We start from the raw sequence: 16,646 nt of genomic DNA on the forward strand, positions 1-16,646 counted from the left end.
CTGGTATAGAAGGAAAGGTGATTTTTATTTTATTTTAATATCTAGAGTGAGCATGAATTATTTCTATATAATAGTTCTAGAAAATCCTCTGCTTTCCTCCTCTGCTTCAGAATCAAGCTTCTGGAAGAGGGTGCCACACTCTCTGTCCCCACCTCCTCACCTCCAGTCTTCCCCTGGGACCACCTGACTCCACCCTCCTGCTCCTAGGTAGGCATCGCTCATCACACCCAGGCCCTCCTGGAACACTCCTTCCCCTTTGCTCATCCTGTGAGTCTGCTCCCTTCTTCTTCCGGATAATTGTTAGCTCTTGCACAGCCCACAAGGCCCCCCAAGCGCAGCCTCCTCACCCAGCAGCCCATCCCATGCTCCTCAAGCATGCCATGGTTCTCTTGAGGCTCCTGGCTTTGCAATGCTGCCTAGAACACACTTGATCTCTTCTCTCCCTCCTCCTCAATCATCCCTGCCCCATATTGAACAGTTTTTGCATCAGGCCTTACTGTAGGTACTTTAGTACTGTGTGAACAAGGAATCCATTGCAGAAACCCCCACATAGAGTGGTTTAAGCATTCACACAAGGAGAACTGGAGGAAGATTCCAGGGCTGGCATGGCAGTTCATGTGCCATCAGGTCCCCAGCCTCTTCCATGCTTAATGTGTAGGCCCCAAATTCACGTTTGTACCTCATAGTCACAAGATGGCTGCTGCCTCTCAGTATTATATCTCCTTTCCAGGCAGAAGACAGGAAAGGAGCAAAGAATTTTCACTTAGCGAGGTAAACCCTCCACAGAGACTTCTGTATATGCAGCCAGAATCACGTCACGTGGCCCCTTCTACCTGCAAGGGAGTCTGGGAGCATGAGTGTTTTGCCTTTCCAGCCTCAGTGGTAGTAAAAGGCAAAGAGGAAGAGGGTTGTAAGTGGCTTTTGGGGTGCTTATCTACAGTGCCTGCCATACGTTTCATCTCATTTCCATCACATTTTATCTCTTGAATTCACAGCAGTGCTATAAATTAAAGCTTTCTGTTATGCCCATTTCACCAATGAGAAAATCAAGGCTCAAAGAGATAACTAATCCACTTCTTCATGACCTGGGTCTGGCACTGCCTCCTCCTGGAAGAATTCCTGGATGCCCCAACCCCAGGCTGAGTTAGTTATGTGCCCTTCCCAGTGCCCCCTGGGCCTGCATCCATGTTGACATCTCCAACTGTCCCCAAGTGGTCTGTGTGAGCCCCACCAGGGAAGCCTGTGTCTTCTGCATCCCCCAGGGCCTGGCGAGCTCACAGGCCCTGAGCTGTGCCCAAGAGTGTTTGCTGAGTGACAAGTGAGGTGGTGGCCCTTCTCCACTTGGGGCACCAGACTCCTGGAGCACTGAAGCATCACTTTAGGGCACAGAGACAAATCAACAGGTCCCCAGAAGACCCGCCCTGCCAGAAAGAAGACAAGGTCAGCATGGCGCAGGCAAAACTCCGAGCAGACTCCCTGCAGACTGCAGTGTCTCCAACGGGCCGCCCTGCCTCTGAGGCCCAGCGACTTCCCCCGGGGGAGACTCAGGCCTGGAACTTTCCTCCCAGGGCAGTGGGAAGGGGGGAATATAAGACCCACTGCAATGTGGTTTGCGTTACTGCAGCTTCAGCCATGGAGGGGGCTCCTTGAGTCAGGCAGGAAGCAGAAAATATCAGATTTAGATCCCACATTCCATGCATTGTATACAATTATCCACTGGAGCCACACAGGGGCACGCAGGACCCACAGAGGCAGAAAATGGGATTGCTGTCCGGGATGGGGTCACCTTTTCATGGGGAACCTGTCGTATTCTTGGCAAGCACCTGGTGTGCCAAGTCCCCCTGTGGTGTGCACTTGGGAACCTCAGAGCCAGGGTGACTCATTTGCCTACAAGGCATTCGTTACAGGCATGCTGCCAGCTCCAGCCATGGCGGGTAGCCCCCTTCTCTGCAGCCCTCCACCTCTGCTCGCCCCTGAAACTTAAGTGCCTCCCTAGACCCTGCTGGGCTGTCTTCTCCACAGGCTCCCATAGGCAGGCTCAGCCCCACTCTCAGCTCCCGCAGCTTCCTGCCTGTGACCCCCACATCAGAGTCTCCAGCCCAGGCCAGCCTCCTGAGATTCAGAGCCACAGATCCAGTCACCTCAACGTCCCCTGGCCCTCAAACACCACGTGTCCAAAACGGAACTCATCATCCCACCAGAAATGTGTCCCTTCTCCAGGTGTCCCGCCCCAGAGAATGGTACCACCAGCCACTCACAGGAGCCAAAGCTTAGCAGTGTCCTAACTCCTCCTGCCCACATTCACTCTGTTCTCGAGCCTTGGCCAACTCCACCTCCTAAATCTCTCTCACCTGCGCCCTGTTCTCCACCTGGGGGGCCATCACCCTAGTTCATGCCACCATCATCTCCGGTCCGAATTGTTCTGCAGTTCTGCTCATCTTCTCACTTCAACACCATATGTTCCAAACTGCTGTGCACAGCATAGCTGGGCAGGTGACTCCTATGCTCACGCCCCTGCGACGGCCTCGAGTTGGGCTCAGGGTCAGCATGAAGCCCTCAGCTCGGTGGACACGGCTCTCCACACCCTGCCCCCTCCCTGTCCCTTCCCCTTGACCTCTCTTCATCCCTCGTTCCCTGAATTCTATGTTCCTTCTTGTCTCTAGGGCTCTATGCGTGATATTCTGTCTACTCTGTTCTATTCCTTCTTATCAGGTTTACCCTGGACTTTGGCTCCCTTAGAAAGCCTTCTCTGATCCCCACCCCAGCCCACCCCAAGTACAAGTGCAAAGAGGCTCCTTGATGGCATCGACTGTGCCTTATTCACTGTGTATTCTCAGTGCCCAGCGCCTCGTGTATGGTTGAGAAACGTCAGTGCGCTGGTGGCTGCTCCGCCACCCAGCCCTTCCCAGGAGCCGCACTCCACCCGACTCCGGAGTGCTGAGGGCCACGCCCTTTCCACCTTCCTCTGATGGGAGGCATGTCAATCCAAACAAGACATGGGGACGCTTTGCTACCATCAGCCCTGCCCTACAGACAGATGGGCAGGTGGGCAGGCCGAGCAGACAGCAGGATGGGTTTCCCTGCAGAACTTTCATTCATTCGCTCATCCTTCCATTCATTATGGCTCCTCTCAGCTACAGATTTGAAACAAACCCAATAAAGCATATGAATGTATGTATTTATTCAAGAGACACATTGGGAAAGTGATTCATGTTTCAAAATTTTTTACTGTAGAACTTCTTCATGAAAATCTGACTCAAATGCATGTAATAACGATGTTGGTCATGATGATGGTGGTGGTGGTGGTGGTGGCCGGTAAGTCAAGCTTCATAGGGACAGTATTCTGTCCCTCCTCAAGGAAACATGACGGACATTACCCCGTCAAGCACTCTGGTACTACCAAGCCCCAGTTTCTGCCGTCTCGTCACTGGGGCTCTCACGGAGAGAGCACAGAACAGGGGCAGGGGTTGTGCTTTTCTCCCAGCCCTGTTTCCAGACTCAGCTTTTCTTTTCGGGGACACTTTGGCAGGTGACATGGCCTCTGTTTCTCATCCCATGGAGAGGTGAGTCCACCAGGAGAGGACCTTCTGCATGCCTCTACCTCTACGCCCCCCTATGAGGAAAACTGGCCCCTGGACTCCATTGCCCTAGTCCTGGCTGTGGACCCAAAAGTAGCCACTGGAGCCAGGTGAGGCCTAGAGAGTGAGCAGACAGCAGAAAGGAGCCAGAACCTTGAAGAGGGGCCAGGAAAGGGGAAGCCAGAGGCAGCATGTCCATGGGCACACCCTGAGAGTGCAGGGCTGGAGTGCTCTGTTGAGCGAGAGCTCCAGAGCCTCCACAGGGCCGGGAACAGAGCCCCAGCTCAGTAATTCAGACATTACCGACTGAATGAATGAGTGAATGAATGAGTAAAAAGGCTGAGAGAGAGAGGAGAGGAGTTTTGTGATGGAGTCCAACCAGCAGCAGAAGCCAAGCAGCGGGCCCTGTCTTTCAGCTGATAAACATGAGAGCAGCACAAATGCTCTGCTGACTGACTGTCACATGTGCCAGGCCTTGGGCTAAGTGGTTTACAGGTGGCCTCAAAGAGGTGGACAGTTCATTCATCAGAGTCCGGGGGGTGGGGGGGGAGCAGTTGGTTCTCTGGGAAAATGCATTCAAGCAGAAGCCTCCCTCCGCTTCCCAGAGGGTAGGAGCAGCTGGGGAGGGGGTGTCCTCAGGAAGGGAAGAAAGGAGCAGGTGGGCACCTGGAGAAGGGTCTGCACACGGGAAGGAGGGGGGGTGTTACCAGCTCTTTGAGAGGTGAGCTTTGGGGTAACAAACTCTCTCCTTGACCAAACTTTAGGCCCCTCTGAGCCCTCTTCACCAGGCCTTGACCTTGACACCCCACGTCCCCCATTAGTTTAGAGAGAATCCCCACCCCAGATACCTGATCAAGTTCGTCACCCCCTGACTTTGACGTCTAGGCCCTGGCCTGTCTTCAGCAAGAATCCCCCCAGCCTCGCTGTCCCTCTGGTATTTCCCCTCACTGCCCTCCACCCTGCCCCTTGGCTCTCCACCCCACTTGTCTTCGCTGTATTCAGAGCTGGCAATAGTCTCAGATACAGTCTTCCTCACCGTTTTAACAAGAGTCAGAATATCATCTCTTTAGCAGGGGAGAGGAAAGACGGCTTTTTCAGCTTTTGTTGGGAAGGACCGGTTAGCCCCTACAAAGGGGTCTCGTTGCTCTTGTTTGCTGGGTTATATGTTACCTCACTTGGCCCCCCTAACATCTCTCCGAGCATCCCTGGGGCCGTCCCTGGCTGCACTGCTTCCCCAACACTCTCTCCAAGACAGCGGGACCAAATAATGCATTGTGTGAACCGGGGCGCTCCGGGCACTCCTAAGAGTCAAACGTGCGCAGTCACTAAGAAGGCCGGGGCAGCAGGCACAAGCCAGGACTTCCGGTCACCGCCACGAACGCCTCCCTTCCTTGCGCGCCTCCCGGCCGCCCAGTCGGCCCAGGACACGCGGCCGGGCGCGCGGGGACCCGGGTGCGGGTGAGCGGGGCTGCAGCTCAGCCCGCTCCGCCCTCCAGAGGCGCCGAGTCCGCGCACCGTCCCCACCTCCTTGAGCTCCAGAAAAGCCTGGAAATGCACGGCCGCCTCTGGGCCGAGCCCAGTGGCCACTAGGGGGCGGGCCGTGCGCGCGGGGCGGGGACGCCGCGACGCCGGCGCCTGCGGGTCCCGTGACCGCGCGCCCCGCCCGGAGCCGCCGCCGTCATGCCGTCCCCGGCGGTGCTCGTCACCTCCAGGTGAGCCAGACCCCCCGCGCCCCGCGCCGCGGCTCCGGCGACGAGAAGTCCGGCTTAAGGCGCCCGAGGCGGAGGAGCAGGCGGAGGCGGCTGGCCTCCCGGGCGCGGCGGTTTCCCTAGACCCAGCCCCTCCACCGCCCTGCACGGGGGGGCGGGGGGGGGGCAGCATCGAGTGTCCCCGTTTTACAGATGGGGAAACTGAGGCCCCTAGAGGGTAACGAACTCACCCAAGACCTAGTGGAAAGCCTGGACTGGCCGGTCCTGCGCAGGCCAGCGGAGAGGGGACTCTCCTCTCCCCTTCCCTGCCGACCTGCGTTCATTTCTTTTGACCCCCCCCAAAAATATACATCCTTTCGGTACTCGACGTGTGCCAGGCCCAGTGGTCGGCACTGGGGACCGGGGTGAATCAGACAAGGCCTGGCCCTGCAGGGGCAGATGGGGATGAACGAACGCAGACCTGCCCTGCCGGGGACAGATGCCGGAGGGGACAGGTTGCCATGGGAACACAGGGCAGAGGTGTAACCCTGGCTTCTGGGAGGGCGTCAGTGAGGCCATGTGCTGTAGGAAGAGTGGGTGTGAGCCAGGTGAAGGGGAGCAGAGAGGTGGCAGCTGCTCCAGGAGGTGGCTCAGAAGTGCAGGTTATAGCTAAGGCCTGGGAGGCAGAGGCTGCAGGGTGGGCCGCCCCTGATCCAGGCCTGGAGGGCCCAGTGCAGGATGATTCCTGGAAAGGCTGGGATGGACATGGTTTTACTCCTTTCCCCCTTTTTAGTATCTGTAAAGTGACCCAGTGCAAGAATTTTCTTACACTCTGCTCATCCCCCCTACACAGAATCTTGGGCTTAGACGCCAATTTATTACATAAACGACTGTCTTACCCAGCCCAACTGTGATTTTTCCAGCTGTAATCTGAACTCCCCTGTGACTTCAGGTCTAGAAAAATATGATTCTTTAAGTAAACTCTGATGTCAGACCCTGCTTGATCTCCTCGGCTTGACACAGTGAGGCTGCAGGTCATACCTTCATTGGCAGAAGAGGTTTCCCTACTGCCACATAAGTCACTTCCTCTCTCTGAGCCTCGGTTTCCTTTTCTGCAAAAAGGAGGTTTGAGATTGGAGCAGGGCCAGCAGCAGACAGCTCTCCCAGCCACACGCAGGCCCGTGAGGGGGTCGGTTTGGTGCTGTGTGCGTGGGAAGGTGCATGGCTTCCCTGACTGCTCCAGCCTGGGCAGGGCTTGTTCACAGACGGGAGTGGTGCTCGCTCCTTCTTGCTGGCAGGCACCACCAAACCCGAGGAGCCGTCTGCAGGGTAAGTCCAACAACCATAGACCAGCCTCCATGCAGGCTCTTCTCAGTCGGGCCCCAACTCAGCTTCCCAGCCCAGCCTCCCCTCTCATCACCAGGTACATTCAGGCAGAAGTCCTCCAGCAGATCTGTATCGAGGGCCTACTGTGTCCAGTGTATGTCCAGGTTCTGGATACAGCAATGAGCCAAACCAAGTCCCTCTTGTGGAGCGTTAGTGGGGACAGGTGGACAGTAGGTAAATATATGGTGTGTCAGCGATGACAGATAGTATGAAGGAAAATAAAACGGCAGAGGAGATAGAGTGACAGGAGGAGCGAGTGCTGTTTTATGTGGTGTGGTCCAGGAGCATCATTCTGATAGAGTGGAACTTGGGCAGATCCCTGACAAGCTCCCTGAGGGAGAGAGCCACGAATGAGAACTCTTGAGAAAGAGTGTACCAGGCAGAGGACAGCAGGAACCAATGTCCTGGGGCAAGAGGGTGTTGAGCATCAGCAAGGAGGCCTGCATGGCTGGAGTGGAGTGAGCGGGGAGAGTGTTGGGTGACGTGGTGAAGAGCTGTGGGCTTGGGAGCAGGGGACAGTCAGGACGAGCCTCACAGGCCATGGTAAGGCGTTGGGTTTCCTTCTCAGAGCCATGGGACCGGCCTTAGATTTCATGAAGGTCCTTTGTTGCTGTGTTGAGCAGGCTGTAGGGAGCAGGTGCAGCAAAGAGACCGTCTATGAGGCTCTTGCAGTCATCCACGTGCGGGCTGAGGGGAGCTTGGACCGGAGGGGTGGTGGTGGAGGGAGGAGCAATGTTTGGGTCCTGGGTTTGTTTGGAAGATGAGCTTTCAGGGTTTGCTGATGATGGGATGTGGGATGTGAGAACAAGAAAGAGGAGTCAAGACTGATTGCAAGGCTTTTGTCCCGAGTTCCTGAGAGAGGGAGGCTGCAGAGTTCCGAGATGGGGAGACTGTGAAGGGAGCGGGTGTGGGGCTGGTGGGAGTCAGCATCGGTCTAGACGTTCATTTTAAGCTTCTTGTGGACAGCCACGTGGAGAGCTTAGGTAGACAGCTGGGAGAAGGAGTGTGGCCTTGAGGGGGGTCCAGACTAGAGACAGGAATTTGGGGACCACTGGCCCATAAATGGTATTTAAAGCTTTGGATGCAGATGAGGTCACCTGGATAGGGACACAGCGAGAGAAAAGGTCTAAGGAGTGTGTCTGGGGAGGACGGGGGGGACCCTCCAGGGAAGCTGAGCGGGAGTGGCCAGGGAGGGCAGAAAACCCAGAGAGAGGGGGCTTCCTGGAAGCCATGAAGACAGAGCCCCAGGGAGCAGAGAGTGACTTCCAAGTGTCACTGACGTAAGAGGAGAAGCGAGAAGTAACCTTTGGGTTTGGCAGTGTGGAGGTCGCCGATGACCTGGGCACGAGCAGCTTCAGTTGTGTGTTGAGGACAAAGATTGGTTGGAACAGATTCGAGATCAAACAGGAGGAGAGGAACCAGAGATGGTCAGTATAGGCCACTGTCTTGAGGAGTTTTGCTGGAAAGGAGAGCAGAGAAATGGAGCAGTAGCTGAAGGGACGGTCAGGCCGAAGGGCAGCCATTGTAAGAAGTGAGGATGATCAGTAAGGAGGGGAGCTGATGATGCCGAAAAAAGGGGAGACTTGCAGAAGCACTGTCCTTGAGTAGGTGAGAGGGGTTGCCCTTAGGTAGGAGCCAACCAATGTGTCCCCAGTGGTGGGGGGAGGGGGTGGGGAGAGCAGATGCAGGCTGATTGTGGATGTGATGGGGAAGCTTGGGAAGTCCTCGATGGCTTCCCTTTTCTCATGGAAATAGAATGCAGGGTCGTCAGAGATGAACACTGTGTTAGGGTTTTGCTGACAGAGGCCACTTAGATGCCATGTCTTGCTACTCAGCAGGTGGTCCTGGGAGCTGGTTAGAAATGCAGACTCTCCGCCGGCCCAGTGGCATAGTGGTTAAGTTTGCATGCTCCACTTCAGTGGCCCCAGTTTGCAGGTTCAGATCCTGGGCGCGGACATATACTCAGCAAGCCATGCTGTGGCGGTAGCCCACATACGAAATAGAGGAAGATTGGCCAAGATGTTAGCTCAGAGTGAGTCTTCCTCACAAAAAAAAGAAAGAAAGAAATACAGACTCTCAGGCTCTTGCCAGACCGGGTGAATCTGAATCTGCGTATTGACAAGATCCCAGGCCCCTTGGATGCACTTTCCAGCTTGGGAAGCTTGGTCTAGGACAGAGGTGGGCAAACTGTACCCGTGGGCCAAATCCTGCCACCACTTGCTTTTAGAAATCACTATGGCCATGGCTGCTTTCCACAATGGCCAAGTTGAGCAGTCGACAGAGGCCATGTGGCCTGCAAAGCCTAGAATATTTACTGTGTTTCTGGCCCTTTACAGGAAAAGTTTGCCTAGGGCGTAGAGGAGCCGGGGAAAAATGAGTGGATTAGGGTCAGGTACATCAGAGTCACCTGGAGGACTTGTCAAAAGGAAGATTGTGGGTCCCACCCAAGGGCTTCTGACTCAGTGGCCCGAATTTGCCTTGCTGACAAGTGCCCAGGGAGCACACTTTGGGAACCCCCCCCCCATCTAGACCAAGGGAGGGGAGCCAGGTCTCTGCTGCAGCTTGAGGGTTGTAGGTTGTGGCCACAAACTTCAGGTGGGACCTGGCGGTGTGTCCTGGTCACGTGCACTGCTGGCGTGGGAGCAAAGGAGGTGGAGAACTGGAGAATTCAGGAGAGAGGGCGGGGAGCGGGGGCCTGAGGCAGTGGTTCCAGCAATGGAATGGGGCGTCTCAGCTGCAGACGTGTGACAGGACAGGGAGGGACAGGAAAGGTGGTGGCATCATGGCTTGCAGGTCCTGGGGTGGTCAAAGGACTGTCAGAGGTGGGATACTGAGAGGGAGAGAGCGAGCTGCGCCCACAGGAGCTGCTGGTCAGCAGGGAAGTCAGGGGTCCCCCCATCTGCTTTCCTCTGTGGAGAGGCCCCTTCCCCTCCGGCTCTGGGGGGGCACCCCCCTCTATGCTTAGTTGTTGTAACGATCCTAATTCCTGCCTCCTTCCTTCCTCATGCCCTGGAAGAGACAGCTTGGGCTCTGGGGCGACTGCCCTGGAGGGAGTGCACCCTGGCTCCACCTCTGACCCCCGAGGCCATGGGCAGGTGACTCCCTTTTTGTACCTATTTCCCTGTCTGTAAATGAGTCTAAGTGGTAGTGTCCCTTTGTAGGACTGCAGGAGGCGGGAGTGACTCAGACAGGTAAGGTCCTCAGAACAGGCTGCAGTGCTGCCAGCTGCTCACACGCTCACCTTTGACCTTTAGTCTGGTTTTGCTCTCCCAAACTCAACAGCAGCACTCCTGTGCACCGCCAGAAGCAGCACGGTCTGTACTCAGGGAACGGCCAGGAACGCTCATTTGGTTACTGGCGAAAGGAACGGAAGGCTGATGTGTTTGGTGTGTTTTCCATCTTGCAAGGGCACATTTGGGCTCATATCACACCTTCCTGGAGGCAGGTTTGCGCGGGCCTTCCTGAGAGATGCGTGCTTATCGTAGCATTCTGTGTACCGTCTGGAAGCATTCGGTGTGCAGAGGTTTGTATGGTCAGTGGATGTGTATACACACTTCATATGAAGGCATATGCCCCAGTTGGTGACAGTGGCATCACATTGGTGACTGTCACATGCCTAGTGTGGAGACGGGAGGAATCTGTGTGGAAGAAGTTCTGAGGGACAAGGTGTCTTCGATGGATTGGGACATTAGTCAAAAGAGAGAAGGGGCCTTGCCACAGGCACAGTTTTAGCCCCGGAAGCCCACCCCCCCCACCCCACCCCCCGCCCTGGGCATCCCCTTTCTTCTGTTCTGAAAGCCCTGCCCAGCACAGGGTAGGTCTCGGCCTTGACGATGCCATTTCCCATCATAAGTGTTCGTGTGATGTTTGTTTGTGTGCACGGGTCTGCATTGCCCCTTACCCAGGATACATTTAACCTTTTTTCTCCCTTCCGAGAAAATGCTTCATCCCTTGTTTGCATACAGTTCGGCACGTTTGTGTTGTGTTACAGACTCTTGAACAACTGTAACGTCTTGTGGAGTGTCTTCTCTAAGCCTCACACAGTGGCCTTCTCATGCCTTTTGGGGCCCGGGGCTGGTGGGGGCCTCACATCCAGTGCCTTCCCGCTTTCCCAAGCCAGGTGGGGGCTGTAGTAGCTCTGCCGCCCTCTGCCTGGCTGAAGAGATGAGTCTGCCTCTCCAGATTCCTGGTGGGGTTTCGTTCCTGCGTTGTGCACGCACACCCGGGGAGCCCCCAGGATGCCATTCCCTCCAATCCTGCGGGAGCTCATGCCCAAGTCTGTGCAAGACACCTAGCTGTGCATGATGCTCCATGACCCTCATCATCTCTGCTCTCACCTGTTTTCTTGCTGGGAGCGACACTTCGTCTGGGAGCAACCCAAAGCCAGGGCCCAGGCCTGTGGCCTGGGAAGCCAGGCTTGATGAGGGGTAAGTGGGTGGCTTGGAGCAGTGACCACTGAGGACGGCCAGTGGAGCAGCCTTGCACCCAGGCCTGCCGAGCTGTCCCAAGGTCCTGCCTGCGTTTCCCTTGAGAAGCCTGCTGACTTGGACCTGAGCTTCCTTTGCCTTCTCTCCCTTTGGCAGGCGAGTTCAGAATGTCCACACAGGCCTCGACCTGACGGTGCCCCAGCACCAGGAGGTGCGGGGCAAGATGATGTCGGGCCACGTGGAGTACCAGATCCTGGTGGTGACCCGGCTCGCTGCGTTCAAGTCGGCCAAGCACAAGCCCGAGGATGTCGTCCAGTTCTTGGTGAGCTGGGGGCTCTGCCAGGATGCTCCAGAGGGTGTGCAGGGCCCAGGGGTCCAGGTGGGCAGTCACACCTGCCACCAGCGGGCGGGTGGCATCAGGGAGCGGGCACTTCTCTAGCCAACACTCGCTCAGGGCCTGGACATGTCGAGCGGTAAGGACACAAGAATGAATCAAATTCCTACACTCCATGGGGAGACAGACGTAAAGAGACAGATGCAGGTATGACAGGAGCACACAGGGGCCGAGGGAGTGTGGAGAAGGGGCACCTAACCCAGCCCAGGGAAAGGGTCCCAGAAGGCTGCTCGGAAGAGGTGAGGGCCGAGCTGTGGTTTAACAAGCAGGTGGATTTAAGCAGCAGCAGAAGGGTGTCCCAGGCAGAGGGCACAGCCCAAGCAAATGCACAGAGGCTGGAAACAGGGTGTTGTGTGGGGACCTGTGAGAGTCGAGTATCGTCCTGGGTGAAGCAGGAGAAGATGAGGTGATGGTGGGCGGGAGCAGGGCACGGAGGGCATGCAGCCAGCCCGACTTCTCCCGCAGCCAAGGAGGAGTTTCAAGCGGGGAGTGATGTGGTCCTCTTTGCCCCTCTCTGGCTAGTCTGGTGGGAGAGTGGAGCTGGATTGGAAGGAACGGGGCAGGGGGCAGGGAGCCCAGTCACGAGGGAATATGGCAGTCCCCCTGTGAGGGCTGGGAGCAGGCCAGCCGTCATTCATATGGAAGGAAGGGAGAGACTTGAAACTATTTCCAAGGTGTGCTAACTGATCGTTTCCACAAACTGAAGGAGCACCAGCGGGGGCAGGTCTAACGGGGGCATGTCAGGTGTGAAGTGTCTGCCTGATGGATCCACGGGGACGGATACATGCGGCTGGAGTGTGGGACGGGGGTCGGGCCTAAGGGGCAGATTCGGGAGGCCTCAGCTGGGGGCTGATGTTGAAAGTCTGGGAGTGGATGAAGTTGCCCAGAGAATGGATGTGGAAGGTGGCGGGAGGGGCTGAGGAGGAAACTCCGGGATCACCAACAGCTCAGGGACAGTCACGGAGAAGCAGGAGCCTCCGATGAGGCCGAGGGAAGAGAAGAGGGTGTCGTGGAGTCCCGGGAGCTGAGGGAAGAGAGAGTTTTTAAATGAAGGTAAAATGAGCAGGAGTCCCATGGTAGATAGGCACGCGTCGCTTAACACCTGGGATACGTTCTGAGACATGTGTTGTTAGGCGATTCCATCGTTGTGTGAACATCAGAGAGTATGCTTACACAAACCTAGATGGTATACACCATACACCTAGGCTGTATGCTAGTAATCTTATAAGACCACCATCATATATGTGGTCTGTCGTTCACCAAAACGTCGTTCTGTGGTGCATGACTGTATCTGAGGTCAGTGTCCCTGGACGTGAGGGAGAGGCAGCATTCTGGGAGCCCTGAGGAGCACCCAGGCCCGTTTACTCAGTTCTGTGCAAAGGCCCGGCCTTACACGTGAGGGTGTGCGTGAGGACATCTTTAACACCTCCACGTGTTACATAGTGCCGCTTTTTCCTGACTGATGACACGGTACCCTGTGGAGAGTGTGTGCATGCACAGCTGCCCATGCGTGCAGGTACTTCTCACACATTTTAAACCCCCTGTGAGGGCAAAGGAGAGCACATCTACTCCCCATTAGATCTGAAATCTCTTTGAAGTTTCATGATTTCGCTTAAAAAATTTTGCATTCTACTCCTCAAAAGGATATAGATGTTTTAATATAAAAATGAATTGAATTTCTAACCAGAGAGTAAAACCAGCCCCCGGAAGGGGCACTGTATTTGCTTGTGGTTTAGCAGACACCACGTGCACTGACTTAGAGCAGAGGGACGTGAGGTGGGCTTGGGGCCCACGAGGCACCAACTGAGCAGGAGCTCCCACCCCTGCCTCAGGGCCTCTCCCTTGGCCTCCTCTCCTTGCTGCTGCGTAGGTAGCTACCTGAGAAGACCTTGTTTGGAACACTAATGAGCATGGGCCTTAGATGGGGGCGCTCCTCTGACTTGAAACTCACCACACTCGGTGCCCTGGAGACATCGGCTCCCAGAACCCCAGTCCTGATGAGTCTGTGGGACCGGCCTGTGTAGAGCAGTCAGGCCAGCAGAGGGCGCTCAGCCCCCAGGGTCAGGGCCTCCAGGATTGGGCTCAATCCCTACCTGGCTAGAGTCACCGGTTCTCAGGACCGCTGGGGCTTGGAGCCTGTGTCACTTTTGTGAAAGGATCCTCTTATCTTTCCGTGGGGCTGTTCTCAGGAAGGCTCTGGAGCCAGCCACTGTGTTGACAACTGCAGGCTTAGTTCCCTGACCTAATGACTCTCCTTGGGGTGGGGGGTTCTGAAGTCCCCCAGTGCCCCAGCCACCTGCTGGCGTCTGCATCCCTACAGGCTGGGGGTTCTGGTGATAACGCTGGTTAGCCAGGGCTGCATGCTCCAACACAGCTGTGCAGTGGGATTGCCAGGTCTCCCAAGTCTCAGTGTATCCAGACTCCCCACAGCCCATCAGCCATGACAGCATTTTAGTGGTGTGCTGTGGGCGCAGTCCTGGCCGGGGAGTGGAAGTGGGAATATCCATGTCTTCACACTCAGTGCTCTCACAGAGGAGCTGGGGAGACAGGCCCAGCATATAGGAGAACACAGAGGAGTCCAAGACAAGGGCGGACACCAGGCTGTTGGTGTGGTGTGTGACACAGAGCAGGTAACTCTTCTCTGAGTGCACGTATTGGGTTGTACAGACCTCGGCAATGACACCACTGGCTGTGCTGTGTTTGGCTGCTCGCTCCACGTGAGACCTGCAGCCTCCTGGGGTAAATACAGAGTAACCACAGCAAGAGCTTGAGAAGTGAGGAGTGAACCCTTGGCTGCAGTAGGGGTTCTGGGCAGGGGCCGAGAGGAGGCCCTGCAGGACACTGAATGCTGCCCAAGGTGACTCAGATGGCCCAGGACCACCTTCTAACAGCCAGCAGGAGCCCTGGCCTGCTTCCCTAAGGTCCCAGTACATGCCCGGGTCCTGGCTGACTGAACAGGGCTGAGAAGGAAACCAAATTTGCAATATCTGGGTCTTCACCACCTGAGCACTGTGAGGACCGTCCCTGCTGGTCGTCAGAGCTGCTGCTAATTCACGGGAGAACGATCCAGAGATCTGTGCTGAGAAAAGGTGACTTTTGCTATTGCAGGAAGATGACCTAACAGCCAGCCGGACCATAAGGTCACCCCACTAATGTACTGAAAGCCCAGAAAGGAGGGGGCAGCCATGGTCACCTGCAGGCCAGGCAGGGTCCCTGTATCAGATGTGGCAACCTGTGACAGTGCCCAGGATCCACCATGACTGCATCTTCCCTTTGGGCCACTGAGCCTTTCGTAATTGAGCCTGGCATTGACCAGGGAGTGGAGGAATGGGCCTGAGGCAGGAGCTGGGTGGAGGGGCAGGAGGGAGGCCCACCCAGGGCAAACTTCCTGGGGCAGCCAGCCCTCTGGGACCTCTGGTTGGGCTGGGAGAGGAGCGCTCTCCGCTCTCGCTCTTCACTCGGGAAACCGCGTGCTCCTCTCATTCCAGGTCTCCAAAAAGTACAGCGAGATCGAAGAGTTTTACCAGAAACTGAGCAGCCGTTATCCAGCGGCCAGCCTGCCCCCGCTCCCCAGGAAGGTCCTCTTCGTCGGGGAGTCTGACATCCAGGAAAGGAGAGCTGTGTTCGACGAGATTCTGCGCCACGTCTCAAAGGATGCCGAGCTGGCCAGCAGCCCAGAGCTGCTAGAATTCTTAGGTACGTGAGGCTCTGTCCCAAATCCCTGAGGTCTCCCTGGCCCAGGACTAGGCCTCGCTGCCCTGGCTTGGCCGGAGTGGCTCCACAGCTGCCTCCTACAGCCTGTGGCTTCGACCAGGCTGTTGAGGCAGGTGGGCCTGACCTCCATCCTTGGGCGGGGTGGTGGGCAGAAGGACACTGGGGCCCAGCCCTCAAGGACTGACCACCTGGGTGCCAGACGGGGCTCACACAGGGACCTTCTCCATAGTCTGACCCCACCCGTGTCCCTCCTGGTCAGCCCCATCCCCAGAGCTCCCCCGACCCATACACACACACACACCCCTCCTCACCTTCTGCCAGCCAGGCCTGGGGGCCTGCAATATCCAGAGAAGGCTGGGCCCCCACAGCCAGGCTGGTGACCTGGCCCCTGGGGACACCTCCCTCAGCTTGCACCCTCAGCAGAGATGCTTGTGGGCGTAGCTCCAGGCAGAGGCTGAGCCCACGGTGATCCAGAACCACCTTCCCCCACCCAGTTATGGGGTCTTGAATCCTTGCAGTTCCTGTCCCAGCCTCCTCCATTCTCTTTATAGACTGACAGGTGGTTGTGAGATTTCAGCAAGCCAACACATGTAAAGTGCTGAGAACACAGCCTGCCTCAGAGGAAGTGCTGTAGAAACGATGGCTAACATTTTACCCCCAACGCGGCCCCCTACACTCAGAACACCCCAGGTGGGTCCCATTCTTGCACGAACGCCCCAAGGCAGATAAAGGACTTGCATACCCTCGGGTGGGAACAGGTCCCATCGTGAGCTGCTGGACCCCCACCTCTGACCTTCTCCCCTCTTTGGACCTCTCCATTTGACTCTTTTCCCAACTACGGTGGATCTCCTATTTCCACGAGACAGATGGGAAATTTTCAAAAGAAAATTAGCAAACAGTAAACCAATTTTTTAAAAAAATGAGGGGTGGGAATAAAAGCAAAACCAGTGAATGCAGAGGCCATGACTGGGTGAGGCTGCAGAGCCCAGGCTGCTTCTGTCCTTGTCCACGCCCCCAGCGTGGGCCCTGGATCTCTGCTGCCCCCTCTTTGCCTCTCTCGGGGGCTGCATTGACTGTGATAAGAGGGCTCCAGCGCATGTGCAGCTGGGAAAAACTCCCGACCTCCTAGTCCCCTCTGTTGTGGAGAAGCAGGATAGAGTGGTCCAACTTTCCTAGTCTCTCTGTGCCTCAGTTTCCTGAGCTGTAAAACAGAGGTACAAATCTCTCTCACATGAGGTCTTTGCAATATTTAAATGAATCTATACCTGTAAAATGCTTATTACATGATGTTTATTACACAAAATTGAAGGTTCATGACATTTTGAATGGTATTTTCACATTTGTCCTAATAAAGTAAAAAGCAGACTATAACATAATGTAACACAATCATTTGCCACTTAGTCTTACGTATTACTTCAGTGTATATGTCACATCCTGTGTGCCAGGCACTAAGTTCTTT

The 16,646-nt window shown here is 56.0% G+C and overlaps 1 protein-coding gene across 1 annotated transcript in view; it reads left to right on the top strand.

Moving 5' to 3' along the window:
- Positions 1-5,206: 5,206 nt before the first annotated feature.
- The window catches only part of HS1BP3 (HCLS1 binding protein 3), a 33,390-nt gene continuing 21,950 nt past the window's right edge, over positions 5,207-16,646 (top strand). Inside the window, exons 1-3 of the mRNA XM_046662585.1 lie at positions 5,207-5,290; positions 11,236-11,401; positions 14,962-15,169. Of these exons, the coding sequence (XP_046518541.1) occupies positions 5,259-5,290; positions 11,236-11,401; positions 14,962-15,169 (406 nt within the window). The 5' untranslated portion in view covers positions 5,207-5,258. The remainder of the gene's footprint in view (positions 5,291-11,235; positions 11,402-14,961; positions 15,170-16,646) is intronic.

Source organism: Equus quagga, chromosome 5 (assembly GCF_021613505.1).
Source record: "Equus quagga isolate Etosha38 chromosome 5, UCLA_HA_Equagga_1.0, whole genome shotgun sequence".
In the NCBI taxonomy this organism is placed as follows: domain Eukaryota; kingdom Metazoa; phylum Chordata; class Mammalia; order Perissodactyla; family Equidae; genus Equus; species Equus quagga.